Here is a 14,938-nt window from a genome sequence, read left to right on the forward strand (position 1 = left end):
AAAATGAAAGTCATAGAAACAGAGAATAGATAAGTGGTTGTCCAGGACTGAGGTTGTCCAGGACTGAGGCAGTAGGAAATAGGGAGAAGTTGGTTAAAGAGTACTTTCAGCTATAAGATGATTCAGAAAAAAAAAAAAAAGATGATTCAGGTCTGAAGAGATAATGTAAAACTTGGTGACTGTAGTTGTTAACACTGTATTATATCACTGAAATTTGCTAAGGGAGTAAAACTTAAATGTTCTTGCCACAAGAGATAAATATGTGAAATGATGAATGTTAATTAACTAGATGGTGAGACTCCTTTTACAATGTAAATGTGTATCAAATCACCATGATGTACACTTTAAATATCTTACAGTTTTGTCAGTTATACCTCAATAATGCTAAAAAAAAAAAAAAGGCAAACCAAAATGCAGAAATTACCATGCTTCTAGTTTATGAATAGTTCATTTGACTGCCTTAAAAGAGCCTAGCTTTGTTCTCATTTTATATCTTTGTACTTGAGTTGTGGATTTAATGGGAGTTTTTTTTTATACTTGCCCCGCATATAGTGGACAACCAATAAATGTTTTTCAATGAGTTAATTATGACTTAAAGAACCCTATTCTTGAAAGGTGGTTCTATTTTTCTCCAATAAAACTTTTTATTAAAAAAAAAAAAAGTAACCTAATTTTTGCCTATTCTTTCCCTTTTTTTTTTTTTTTTTTTTTTGCTTTTGTGCAACTTAACTCTAAGAATAGTGACAATTTATTTAGCAGAACTGTGATAAAAGAGAGAGTACAGACTTAAAACTTATGCTTTCATCATCAGTGTGGGGTCCTCCCCAGCCCTTTGCTCTGTTATACTGTGGATCGCACTTTTCCGTGGGTTTCCCTGGTGGCTCAAATGGTGAAGAATCTGCCTGTGATGCAGGAGACCCAGGTTCAATCCCTGGGTCAGGAAGATCTCCTGGAGGAGGGCATGGCTACCTCTTCCCGTGCTTGCCTGGAGAATTCGTGGACAGAGGAGCCTGACAGGTTATAGTTCATGGGGCTGCAAAGAGTCAGACACGACTGAGCACATTCACTTCACTTCACTTCACTTCTTCATACTTTACTATAACCATGTACTTGTTTGTTTCCCACACTAGGTGGGTCTGGCAGGAGCTGTGGCTGTTGTTTATCTGGTTGACCCTCAGATGTGTGGACAGTTGTGCTAAACTTACTCTTGTCTTCATGACACATGGATCTGGACAAGATCCCACTGCTATTTTTATTCACTTACTGAGGCTACAGTCCATGGGGTCGCAAAAAGTCAGACATGACTGAGCAACTGACACACACCAATTGTGTTTGTCTGCTTTTATCCTCATACCCTCCTTCCAGTCTTCTTTCTCCTTAGGCCACCATTTTGATGTGCCTAGTGTGTATCTTTTTGTTTATATGTTCTTTCAAAATGCAGTAATGTATTTATGTAACCATGTATTAAGTCGTATAAGTTGGTATTATATGTTATTCTGCTTCTTTCAGTTTTGAGCACACATGTATTTAAGCCATCTCCACATTGCCATTCATGTACATCTATCTCATTGGCTCAGTGAGTGAATGTGTGAATGTGTGAGTGAGTTTTGGTGGTTCCCTAGCAGGGAGAAAATTCAGGTAGAAGGGGCAGAAAAAGCAAAGACCTGAGAAGGTAATCAGAGCTTGGGACAAAGGGTTGGCACGTGTGTGACTCATGCACGTCAGGAGTGGTGGGAAGACTGAGGAAGGGGGAGGCGGCGGGATTGAGGAGCCGGGGCTATGGTGAAGGACAAATAATCAGGAGATGTGGTAGAGGTATCTAATATAAATATACGATTGGGGCTAGTAAGGAAAATAACTTGTAAACCTACTTGCTATCTGTAGGTGTAATGTCAGAGAAGACAAGGGATTATAGGATTTCAAATGATCATTCAGTACAGTAGTCTACCCCTACTGAGTGACATGCTATAACTATTTCTGATTTCCTTCTTGTAACTGATTATGGGTTGATCAAAACATTTGTTTTGATTGTACCCTCTTCTGAAGCTTTTGAACAAATTATCTTCTCGATCAGCAGCTAGCCAGTGATACTTAGAAATATACCCATTAATCAGTATTTCCTTGACTAACATATCAGAATTGAAGTACTGTGTTTAAAGGCTTGTTTTCAAAGAATTCTTTAGAGGATTAAGCATACTGTATGTGAACAAATAAAACTGGAAAAGTGTCTACTAAAGAACATCTTTTCTTTTTTTTTTTTTTTTCAGATTAATGTGTGGCAAACAGAGTTGAATCGTGTCTTGCCCTCACCCCTTTCCCAAACGGAAACTTGGCTCCAGGAGGTAGAGAAGCTTATAGATGAAGATTTGTCAGTCTCCCAGGGTTACAATGAAGCCATGGCTCTAACGCAAGAGAAAATTACTTTATTCCAGGTTGGCAAAGAAAAAAGAAACAGGGAAAAATCTATATTTTGTTAGAACTGTTCTTGAGGAAGACTTTTCTCCTAGAAGAAAGAGAAGGAAATATACTGGGTATTTGAGGATGGTTTAGATGATTCCCCTGGAGATTTTTGGGACCCAAAACGATCTGTCCAGTAAGTTCTAAAGCAACTGTAAAGTCTGGCCAAAAAGGAGAGGGGAGACTGTTTTAAAACATGGGAGATTGGGTTCTCACTAAAATGATATGAAAAAATTTAATAAGTGAGATTTATAGCATTTGAGCCCACAATTGAATGAAAAATACATCTGAAAACAAAAGATTTTGATAATGCTTTTGCCAGAGAAACCACAGTCTGCCTCTCTGTAAAATGTTCTAGTTTAAAACATCTATGATGGAAATATTTACTCACAACATTTTAGTTAAAAATTTAAGGGCTTTATGATTTCTTTTAAAAAAGATGCAATGCGTGCACAGAGCAAATGAGATTAACAAACCCTTGGTTACAGAGTTTGACAATAAATGTGGTTCATGTCATACTAAATTTCTTTTCAGAGTCTGATGGATAAATTTGACTGCCATTTGAATACTCTTCTGTCATTTGAAAATAGAGATGAAAACCATTTGCCTTTGGTACCCCCTGAAAAATTGGAGGAAATGAAAAGACGGTTTGTACCACCATCCTTTCACAACTGCTGACATCTTCATGTATGAACACTAACATGGTGCTGCAGGCAGCAGGAAATACAGATTTGTAGATAATTTTTGACAATTAGTCTTTAGCTCTTGATAACAATTCCTTCGTGTTTTATGTAATAGTAACATAATATCATGCTAACATACTTCCTCTTTTATTTCCTGGGAGGATATGGTAGTAGAAAAAGTTCTGGAGTTAGAGGCAGAAACTGAGCTGTTTATCTTGGTTTTGGCCAAGTTATTATGTCTTTCTGCACATTTTCTCATTTGTAAATACAGAGTAATGGTAATCACTCTGTTCATGTCTCACAAGGAATACTAGATGAAATGGGAGGAAGTATATGAGAGCACTTAATAAACTCCAAAAACTATAAAGATTATTTAGTTGGTGTTCGTCCACATCGTCTTCTCTTTTCTCATTATTCAAAGAATGATATTAGAAAGGTATTAGCTTTAATAATGGAAGCTGTTAATATGTAAGTGTGGAAATTATAGTTGTATTCTTATTTAGAAGTTTTCAAATTCAGTAAAATGTTTTAGAGATTAACATTTTATCATAGAATTTCTCAATAGGGGAATAATTTCTGCAGAACATAATTCTGTTAGGTATTTTTATCTTAGAAATGGCTGGTTTATATCTCATCACAATGTTTGTTTTACTTTAAAAAAAAAGAGGTGAGGATGCATCTGAGTTCCATGTGATTAAAAGAAAATGTTAAAGCCCCAATATTTTTTAAAATGCCAAACATTTTTCACATTTGGCCAGTCATATTAAATTAAATTCTAAAACCTGCACTATCTTCCAGAATCAACAACATTTCGGGGAAAAAAGTCATTCCATGTCTAGAATTTCATTACTATGAGTGCTCAGTTCTTGGTTTGCTAGAGGAAGTGAAATCAAAATTGCTTGTTTGGAACATCAAATACGGGAACAAAGAATCTGTGGAATTATTGCTGGAAGACTGGCATGTAAGCTACTTTATTTCATGTCTTAGACAACTGTTTTCCATGATCCTGGGTTTGCATGTTTCCTGAGCACAATGTCCCCTAACTTTTCAGGTTTTGAGATGAGTTTTCTTGGTAGCTTTCGGTAGCTTAAATATTACCTAGAGAAAAAGATTATAGGTAGTCAAATAACAGACATCGAGAAGAGTAAGAAGGAGAAAATAACATTATTTAGCACAACAGAGGAAACTGAGTTAACCAGGCTAAGTTACATAATAGAGAAAGTTTCAATGTTACTTCCTTTAAAAAAATTCCTATTTCCACCTACTGGATATCTTGCTTAATATGTTTCCCCACTCTGATATATGGTTCTATAAAAATTAAATTTTGCTTAGAACATTTTAATCTTGGCTTTTCAAGTTTTAAGAGTGGGCAAAACAGTATATTCTGTCTTGGAAGTTTTTCTGGGGGAGAGGTTTAGCTCTTACAATTTATAGGAAAAATTTTTGCAAATGATTTAAATATATGTGTTTATATGGTAAATTAAAGCTAAAGCATCCTAGCAATGTCATTTCTATAGTTAGGCCTTATTATCCTTCTTCCTGTATCTCTGTTTTTATTTTTTGACCATGTTGTATGGCTTGTAGTGTCTTAGTTCTCCAACCAGGTATTGATCCTGGGGCCACGGCAGTGAAAGTGCCACATCCTAACCACTGGACCACCAGTACATTCTCCATTTTTGGGATGAGGGCCAAAAAGAAAAATCTAAGATTGTAAACTTCAGTGCAAAAATTGGAAAAACATGATGAGGAAATATTTATTTACAGTATGATTTAAACACTGTGCATTTACGAATAGGAATCATCATTCTAAATTAGATTTTGAATATTTTAACTTCTTTTTCCTACTTTGATTTTTCATTTTTCCATTTAAATAATCATACCGTTGGCACATAAGTGTATAATAAATGAGTTTTTAATTGTCTGTTCTTCCATGGAAGATTTTGCTTGCTTAAGACACATAATAACTTGGTTAAAGGTATTTCTCAAGGGTCTTTGTGTGATAGATGATAGATTGTATCTATTTATACCATGCTCAACATACCTAATAAAAATTATTCAATATTAATAAAGACATGAGAAACACCAAGGTAAAACTGTGTCACTATGTTAAGATAAACTTTGTCAGGTCTCATACTTGTATATTGCTGATACTCATATGTATGTTTCTTTGACCTTAACTATCTTTCTTCATGAACTACTTAACCCAAATATGTAGTATTAATTACTGTAAAGAAATTTTGGTGCCTAAGCGCTTCGTCAATGTTTATGTTTCTGTCTGGATTTCTTGACACATTAAAAAAAAGTTGTCAATATGTTTTATTTTGATTTTTTCCCCCCAGAAATTTATTGAAGAAAAAGAGTTCCTAGCTCAACTTGAAACTTCGTTTCAAAAATGTGAAGAAATTCATAACAACTTGGGTAAAGCTATATTTTCTTTTTGATGGAATGACCATCACTTAAAAATAACTTTTCATTTGTTTCACTTTCCTTATGTATCTGGATGCTTTAGGAATTGGTTGTACATAAATGTATGTTTTGGAAGATTCTTGCCTTCACTTTTAATCCTGTTAGTGTCTACTGTCAATTAGGATGTGAATATTTTTCTTAGCAGTATTATTTTCTTAATGAAAACCTGTTTTTTAAAATTGTTGTCTCGTTCTGTTAACATTATAGCTGGAGAATATCCAAATATTAGTAAACAATATACGATGGTGAAATATCATCTTTCCATGTATAGAGAAAATATACTTAACGTGAAATCCACTCTACAAAAAGTTCTGGCATGTTGGGCTACTTATGTGGAAAACCTTCGTTTACTAAAGGCTTGTTTTGAGGAGACAAAGAAGGAACAAATGAAAGAGGTATTTTCAGTCTTATGGCATTTGCTTAATTTTAATTTTTTTTTTTTCATTTTGTTTGGATAGCCTCATTTTCAATCAAAAAATAAGAGACCAGGAATGAGTAAACAATTGTTGGAAAAATTCTCCAAAGTATTAGAAAGCATTTAGGTTCTTTCTCCTATAATAGCTAAATGGAATTTTCCTCCTCATTGTAGGCTTTATATACACACACAGAATTTTATTGAGGTATAATTTACATACACAACATAGCATTTGGAAGATATATTGCTAAATTCCTTGGAAAGGAAATAAAAGACATGGAATACTGGATAGCTTAGGCGGCTGCTGCTAAGTCACTTCAGTCGTGCCCGACTCTGTGCGACCCCATAGACGGCAGCCCACCAGGCTCCCCAGTCCCTGGGATTCTCCAGGCAAGAACACTGGAGTGGGTTGCCATTTCCTCCTCCAATGCATGAAAGTGAAAAGTGAAAGTGAAGTCGCTCAGTCATGTCCAACTCTTCGCGACCCCATGGACTGCAGCCTACCAGGCTCCTCTGTCCATGGGATTTTCCAGGCAAGAGTATTGGAGTGGGTTGCCATTGCCTTCTCTGATACATTTAAAATAAATTAATAAATTAGAAAGTTTTCTTTACATTTGGGTGAGGACCTTTCAGTTCTAAAACCTTTTTTACTTTCTAGAGGAGGAAAAACAAAATACTTAAGATTTATGTGGAGAAGTGTGGAAGAAATTTTGGTATAATTTATTATTGTTTTTATTTGCCATTTGTATAATAACCTGTTTTATGATTTTTCTTTGAGGTAGTTTTCTTTCTTTCATTTGCTTTCTTCTATTGCAAATAAATGTAGACAACCTCTCAGATTAAGCATTTTCCATATAAAAGCTAAAGGTACTCAATAAAAAACAGACTGTTCGTATGAAAGTAAAATTTCTAATGAGTGCAAAAAAAATATTCGAGTGAGTCATTACTTCTCCCTATAACCTATATTGATACCCAAAATTCAAATCTTTGGCTTTCAACAGGTCTTCTGTCTTTTAAAGGTCTTTTTATAAGATTCACATTTCTTTGAAAAAATGAGACTTTAAGCCTTGCAATTTCCAAACTCTGTGCTGAGATGCCCTGAGCTACCAAAGAGAACTCTTGGGTAAATTTAAAATTTGAGGGAGAAAAGCAACATCTGTCTGTTGAATAGCACACAAATTGCCACTAAGCTGTTTGGACCTGACTAGTTAGGAATGAGAAGTGTTAGGTACTTTTTCTAGCTTAGGGAATCCTTGAAAAAATTCTTGAGACATTAAGGGGGCCGTGAACTGAAAAGATTTGAAACCTTTGCTGTAAGCGTGTCAGCTGCTTAGAAAAATAGAATATCACATGTTTTCTAAAAGTCCAGGATCAGGAATGACAACAGACAGCTAGCGGCTGCCAATTAGTGATCAAGGATGAAGAGGCAGCCCAACAGGGAGGGTCAGAATCTCTGCAAAACCTTTACACTTACTTTTGCTCACAATTAAGCTCGGTGAAGATCTTTTACAAGTAATAGATAAATATTATGTCATTAAAATATTGCATTGTTTATATGTTATATAGGTTCCCTTTGAGACACTCTCCCAGTGGAATCTACAACATAAAACTTTAAATGAAGTGGGAAATTTCTTATTTCAAGTCAGCAATGATGAAGTTGGATCATCTATTTCTAAAGAACTGAGGAGGCTGAATAAAAGATGGAGAAAGCTTATTGCAAAACCTCAGCTTGTAAGTTTTTTTTTTTTTGGTAACAGATTCTTTGAGGTATAATTCACATGCATACAATTCACGCATTTAGTGTGAATTCGTCAGTGGTTTTCAGTATATTTAATGTTGTGCAAGTCATCACCATAATCAATTTTAGAGCATTTTCATCATCTCATACTTTGTACCCATTAGCAATCACTTCTCATTTTCTCCCAATGTCCCCAGCTTTAAAAATTGTCCTATTCTGATTATTTCACATAAATGGAGTCATAAAATATGTAGTCTTTTGTTTGTGGCTTTTTTTCACTTAGTGTAATGTTTTCAAAGTTCATTCATTTTGTAGTATGTATTAGTACTTCATTCATTTTTACCAGCAAAGCATAATCTGTTGTATGGATATACCACATTGTATTTATTTGTTGATCAGTTGTTGAACATTTGACTTCTTTCCACTTTTTTGATTCTTATGAATAATGCAGATATAACCATTCATGTTCAGATATTTGTATGGACATTCAACATAGATTTTTAATTGAAATTTATTTACCATTAAAGAGTAACATAAGCATTTTTGCCTGTTAGATTTAAAAGTTCTTGAGAACATACAGCAAATTTTATCTTTAATATTTGTTGTAGTTGTTTAGTCCTAAGTCATGTCTGACTCTTTTGTGACTTCCTAGACTATAGCCTGCCAGGCTCCTCTGTCCAGGGGATTCCCCAGACAAGAATACTGGAGTGAGTTGCCATTTCCTTCTCCAGGAGATCTTCCCAACCCAGGGATGGAACCCATGTCTCCTGCATTGGCAGGCAGATTCTTTACCACCAGGCTACCAGGGAAACCCTATATTAAGTATAGTGCTTCATAAAAACACATATACTTTTTGAACTTAAATTATTAAATTATTCTCTTATTCTTAATAATTTGAGACTGAGGTGTTATGGGAAATTTAAAAAATTAAATATGTCTCCTTATTGTTTTTAATCATATATCTTAGAATAAAAGATATAAATATTACATTTCATGACATTAATTTTTTATAGGAAGCGAACCTGCCACTTATGAAATTACAAGATGAGCCCTTTCTTGACAATTCTGGAAATATTCAGCTATCCAAAGAAGAAAACCTAACTGTTGGTTTTTCAACAGATACGTCAAGCGAACTTCCTGAAAACCACAATCAGAATATTATGGTAAATAGTCATATTTTATGTAGTTCATTTGTATTGATATGTGGAAATAATTTAACTTTGCTGTTTTTTTCTTTGGAAAATAACCCATATTGTTGGAACAGGTAAGTAAGATTATTAGATAACACTTAAAGTATGGTCATTGTTCAGTAACATGCCTAAGTGGTACCCTCACGCAGTGGTCGTGAGTGCCTAAACAGTAGCCATAAGCCTATAGCTTTTATGGCTGTAGGCTTATGGATTAAAATAAATAAAAAATTTGAAAGGAAATAGTAAATAAAAGCCCTGTGCCTCTAACTCACTGAAGAGTTTGCAGACACACGGAAGCAGTCATGACTTCTGAGCTGTGGAAGTGGAGTTGCTATTTTCTTCAGATTACTTCTGACTAGTACTCAGTAGTCCAGCTTTAGGCTAGCCTCTGGCCTGTCTTGCATCCTTTCTGTAAAATGGGGGGAAGTAAAATCTTTATTTCTTGCTTTGTTGTGTAATTCAAAGGATGACTTTAGATTATAGAGAAGAATATGGAAACGAAACAACAAGAAATCATAGACATGTATGGTTGTAGTACCTATGATTTTGGAAATATGCCCCCTTCAGAATAATTTATACAACTTTAAAGAAAATAATGTTTATCTGGCTTTTGCCAGTTGCTGTGATGGAGTGCCTTTTTTCCCTTCATTAGGAGACCTAATCATGGAACATTTTGAATCTGTGCATTATGCTCTTCGAATAGAAAAATATAGACTATTTTTCTCATACATTTAAAATATGATCTGATTAAAAACAGCTTTAAGAATGTGTCTGTCATGTAAAGCTGTAGCATATCAAATTATAAGATACTGAGACTTTATTAATGTGAAAAGGCTTAATTTTGTTGAAATTTGATTCTGATGTTTCACAACTACTGTTACCAATGGTATTTAATTAAATTGTATATCAGTTTTAGAAATGTACTATAATTTTCTAAGCTCTAATCTTTGCTGTAAAATGGAAATAATAGTAACTAACTGATAGGAATGATATCCTTAAGACAATTTTTGTGAATAAATCTCTTAATTTTTAAAGTATTTATACTATCATAATGTATCATTACCATGTCCAAAAAGTAGATCTTAAATCATTAAAATATGTTGATTTAGCACTCTCAGGGGAAAAAAAGTGATATAATGTATGTATTTTTTTGGCATAAAAGTTCAGTATGCATTTTAACTAACTTTTATAAAGATGCTATTTAAACATTGAGGTTTAAAAAGCAGCCATTGTTTTTGAGATTTTCATTGTTCAATTAATTTGCTACAGAGATACAACTTTTTAAAATTATGATTATTTTATAATATAAATGTTACCATTTTCTTGAGTGATAATTTTGAATATTGTAGGCTGGGGAAGAACATGAAAAAGAAAATGAAGACTTTTCAGGGCCACTGAAAGTGGCTAAAGAGGTTGAAAGGCTCATTGGACAAGTGGAAACCTGGGAGGCAGAAACCACGTCTGTTTTGGATCTTCTGAGACAGCAGGATGATGTAGAGACCTCAGTGGAAGAATCTTTGCAGGTATGAGTGTAACAGCATTAACAAGACAGCTATTGTGGCTGTAGGCTTATGGATTAAGATAAAAAGTTTTAAAGGAAATAGTAAATAAAACCACTGTTTGAACTTTCTTTGTTGGGCTTTTTTAAAAAAAAAATGACATGGAATCTCAACCCTGGATCATTTGCTGTGATTTTCCTGAAGACAGAGGAGAAAGTTGAAGACTGATAGGGAGTTTAAATTCTTGAACTGATTTTCCCAGCTCCAGAGTGGAGATTAAAATATTCTCTTTCATCAGAGGGCAATAAGATGAGTAAGTGAGTTCAGTCTTCCTGTAACTCAGTGCATTGTGAATGTAAGAGATGATGTAATCTACTCTTGGAAAGCTCACCCCCTGTGGAAGCCACTTTCCTTTCTTACCTGATGCAGGGAGGGGGCTGCCTGTTGTTAAAACTCTGTTCTTTATTCTCAGGCAGTTGACTGATTGAAAAGCAATGAGGCAAGAGTGTATTTTAATATCATTTAGTTCTCCTTGGAAAGAAGTTACAATTGAGATTTTACTGAGTTCCAGCTCAGCTATAAAATTTATAGAGCATGTCATAAATTACAGCAAGATGGAAAGTTCTAGAAATAAAGAATTATTTGTATAATTCTTTTGAATTTCTTTTCTACATTTTGAAATGGTGTATATGAATAATTTTGTGTTTTCATTGTTCATAAGAGTAATACCTCTACTTGCTTTGAAAATATTATATGAACTTACCTGTGCCATCTGCTGGTGCTTTTCTAACTTTATTTGTTTGTTTATTTATGTTTGTAACTGAAATTTCTTTCAGTGCAATAAATAAGTGAGAAATTCAGTATTTTTAAAATACTGAATTTTTTAAAAATTCAAAAGCGTTAAACAGTGAAAACACAAACATGCTGGAATATACTTCTGATAAGAGGAAGTTAAGTAGAATGTATGGTTGCTGGGAGGAAGGAGCAGGGGGAAGGGATACTTAGGGAGTTTGGGATGGACAGGTATACACTGCTATATTTATAATAGATAACCACCAAGAACCTACTATATGGAACAGGGAACTCTGCTCAGTATTATATGCCTTAAATGGGAGGGGAGTCGGGGGGGAGAATGGATACATGCGTATGTTTGTCCCTTTGCTGGCCAGCTGAAACTCACAACACTGTTAATTGGCTATACTCCAATACAAAATAAAGTTTGATGAAACAAAAAAAATGAAAAAAAGTAAATCTTTATTGGATCAAGACATACTGTTAAGTAAGAAATACAAGTTGCTGAATAGTATGGGTGATGTGATACTTTTAGTGTTTGTAAAAACAGTTGCTTTTTGTACTTTATACTTTTAAATCTACAGAAAAATGTCTGTGAGCCCTCCTGTTAGTATGTTTCCTGGTACATAGTAGATATAGAGTACATACTTTTTAAATGAATATGCAAATGATTGATTAAATGACAAGGGAGGGATTGGGAAGAAGAAAAACTTTTTCTTCACGTGCTGTACTTCTATTCTTGTTTAAGTTTTTTACAGGAACTTTTGTTACTTTTATAATTAAAAATAGAAAAAATTTGAAATTACAAATCAATGTGCTAATTTCAGAACATTTAAATAACACATAAAAGTATAAAGTGAAAGTGTTAGTCGCTCAGTCATGTCTGACTCTTTGTGATCCCCTTGACTGTAGCCCAGCAGGCCCCTCTCTCTGTCCATGGAATTTTCCAGGCAAGAATACTGGAGTGGGTTGCCATTCCCTTATCCAGGGAATCTTCCTGACCCAGGGGTCGTACCCAGGTCTCCTGCATTGCAGGCAGATTTTTTTACCTTCTGAGCTACCAGGGAAGCCCATAAAAGTGTAAAGAGGAAAATAAAACTCACCACAGTTCCTCTGCACTGTGATAAATAAGATCAACATTTTCATAGTTGGTATCACACAATATAATTTCTATTTTATTATACCTATGCCACCTCTGAGTTGTAATTTAAAATTTTGTTATTTTGATAACTGAAAAGTGGTACCCCATTATTTTAATTTGTAACTTACTGATTACATGTAAGTTTTAACTGTCTTTCATATATTTGTTAGCCATTTGTTTCCATGAATTATGTCTTTGCATTTTCTGAATTTTCTTTGGGATCTTAGTATTTTTCTTATTGAATTTTAAGCTCTCTGAATCATGACTCATTTTCATTTGTATGGCAAATATATTTACCAAGTTGTTAACTTTTAAGTTATTTTATTTCACATACAAAATTTTTGTGTTTTTATAGTTATTTCTGCCTTTAAAGATCCTCCAAATCCAGGGAGCAGATCAGTTTTCATGGATAATTTCTTCTTTTTCTAGTTTTCATGTTTTATATATAGTTTTCTAATTCATCTGAAATTTTATTTTTGGTACCTTGTAAAAAGCATGGTTCTAAAAAGATGTTTTTCCAACAGGTATTTTCTCCAGTAACGTTTATTGAACTTCTTTCTGGCTGATTTGACTAAGTGAATAATTTCACTTTAAGGTTTATTACTACTCTCTCAACTTATTTTCTATCGGCATTGTATTCCTCTAGTCTTTATTTTATCTAAGTGCTTAGTGTTTAATAATACTACATAAAATACTATGTTGCTCAGAATCTGATTGTATTAATATAAATTTCAAAATGAATTTTAAAGATAACTTATTAGAATATAAATTTGCCTTATTTTGGATTAACAGTTAATTTTTTATGATTTCCTGATGAGATTATTGAGGTTAATATATAACATAGAATATGTATTGTTATCTCACTCTAATGTGTTTTAATAGCATCTTATTGCCAAAGGCTCTATGTACGAAGAGGTCGTGTCTAGAACTGAAGACACTTTACAAATGGATATACAACAGGTTTCAAGCCAGGAGTCTCTCCAACATGTCCTCACAGCTGGACTTCAGGCAAAGATTCAAGAAGCTAAAGAGAAAGTCCAGGTCTGTCTTTAATATTCCCTATTTACTGAATTTAGTCTTTAAAACCAAGTAGTCAATGGGAGGGCCGGACAGAGAAGGGGATTGCCTTGTAGTTTGAAAAGTTTTTGCAAAATATTAATTTTCCCTTTTATTTTCTTTATAATTTAGAGCATGTTGGAAAATATCAATATAGTAGTAGAATATTCTTATGTCTAGTGGGAAAATATGAGTTGCTACTCAAACTGTTTATTAATTTATGAGTTTTCTAAGAAGTTGGGCCAAGTGTTGATAATTTTTTGTCATTACAGATCAATATGGTAAAATTAGTAACCGTGTTGAAGAACTCAACTGATGTTTCCCAAGACCTAGATGTCAGGCTGAAGGTGGAAGAAACACAGAAGGAACTTGAATCTTACATTACAAGGGCTGAGCAGTTACTTGGGCAAAAAGAGAGTCAGAAGGGACTAATTTCAAAATATAAGGTGGGACTGTTTCAACTATCACATGTAGGGCATTTTTCATTACCTCATTTAAAATCAAGATTTTCCATCACTGTAACTGTAATAAAGTTATCATAACTTTAAAAAAGTCCCAGTTTTATATATTGTTCCCCAGAGACTCTTAAACATTCAAGTGATTTTTTAAATTCAAATTTTACTGTAGACTTGCTGAATGAATTCAGTGGTATAGTGTAAAAAACGTGACTGACTCTATGACACTGAGCAAGAATTTGATTTCACTGGCTTTTTTAATCAATAAAATGTACATAATAATTCTAGTCCTCTTCAAGTGCCAAATAAATGAAAACAAGGAATGTGAAGAAGCTTTGAGTGGTTAAAATTCCCCAAATGTAAAATAAAATTATTATTAAAATACTTTAATAAAAGTTACTAGGGACATATGCTTATCAGCAGTTAAAGATCCAGTAATACTTTGTATGGAGACAGTTTTTGGTTGACTTCATGGTTTGATAGGCAGTTTAAGATGGTATCAAAATCAAGAGGTAAGAACTACTATGTATAAAATAAATAAACTCCAAAGATATATGTGCCGCATAGAAAATATAGCTGTTATTTTATGATGACTTTAAATGGAGTGTAATACATAAAAATATCAAATCACTCTGTTGTACACTTGAAACTAATGTAATATTGTAAATCAGTTATACTTAAAAAAGAAAGATATGTCCAAGCATATCTAAAGCAGAGACTCACTATTAATTAATACTGGGAGGCACTGAGAGATATGAAATAAAAGTAAAACAAGGTCTCTACCCTTAGACATCAGAGAGGTAGAGAAATATATGTTCCTTCATTCTTCCATTCAACATTTACCAAATTTACTGAACATTTAAAATGGGCTAGGCATTTTGGGAGAGATAAAAAGAAGTAAACCCAAAGCAGAAACAGACTATCGGACATAGAAAGCAAACTTGTGTTTACTATAGGAGATAGCAGGGTGGGGAGATAAATTAGGAGTTTGGGATTAACATATACATACCACTATATATTGGAGAAGGAAACGGCAACCCACTCCA

At 33.7% G+C, this 14,938-nt stretch overlaps 1 protein-coding gene across 9 annotated transcripts in view; it reads left to right on the forward strand.

The window, feature by feature from the left end:
• Window positions 1-14,938, forward strand: part of SYNE2 (spectrin repeat containing nuclear envelope protein 2) — a 316,121-nt gene that overhangs the window by 101,426 nt on the left and 199,757 nt on the right. For all 9 annotated transcript variants that reach the window (XM_070469450.1, XM_070469452.1, XM_070469451.1 and 6 more), the window contains exons 12-21: window positions 2,268-2,432; window positions 2,992-3,104; window positions 3,939-4,101; window positions 5,480-5,558; window positions 5,814-6,001; window positions 7,588-7,752; window positions 8,773-8,922; window positions 10,299-10,472; window positions 13,264-13,422; window positions 13,710-13,883. In XM_070469450.1, the coding sequence (XP_070325551.1) occupies window positions 2,268-2,432; window positions 2,992-3,104; window positions 3,939-4,101; window positions 5,480-5,558; window positions 5,814-6,001; window positions 7,588-7,752; window positions 8,773-8,922; window positions 10,299-10,472; window positions 13,264-13,422; window positions 13,710-13,883 (1,530 nt within the window). The remainder of the gene's footprint in view (window positions 1-2,267; window positions 2,433-2,991; window positions 3,105-3,938; window positions 4,102-5,479; window positions 5,559-5,813; window positions 6,002-7,587; window positions 7,753-8,772; window positions 8,923-10,298; window positions 10,473-13,263; window positions 13,423-13,709; window positions 13,884-14,938) is intronic.

Source organism: Odocoileus virginianus, chromosome 6 (genome assembly GCF_023699985.2).
Source record: "Odocoileus virginianus isolate 20LAN1187 ecotype Illinois chromosome 6, Ovbor_1.2, whole genome shotgun sequence".
Lineage (NCBI taxonomy): Eukaryota > Metazoa > Chordata > Mammalia > Artiodactyla > Cervidae > Odocoileus > Odocoileus virginianus.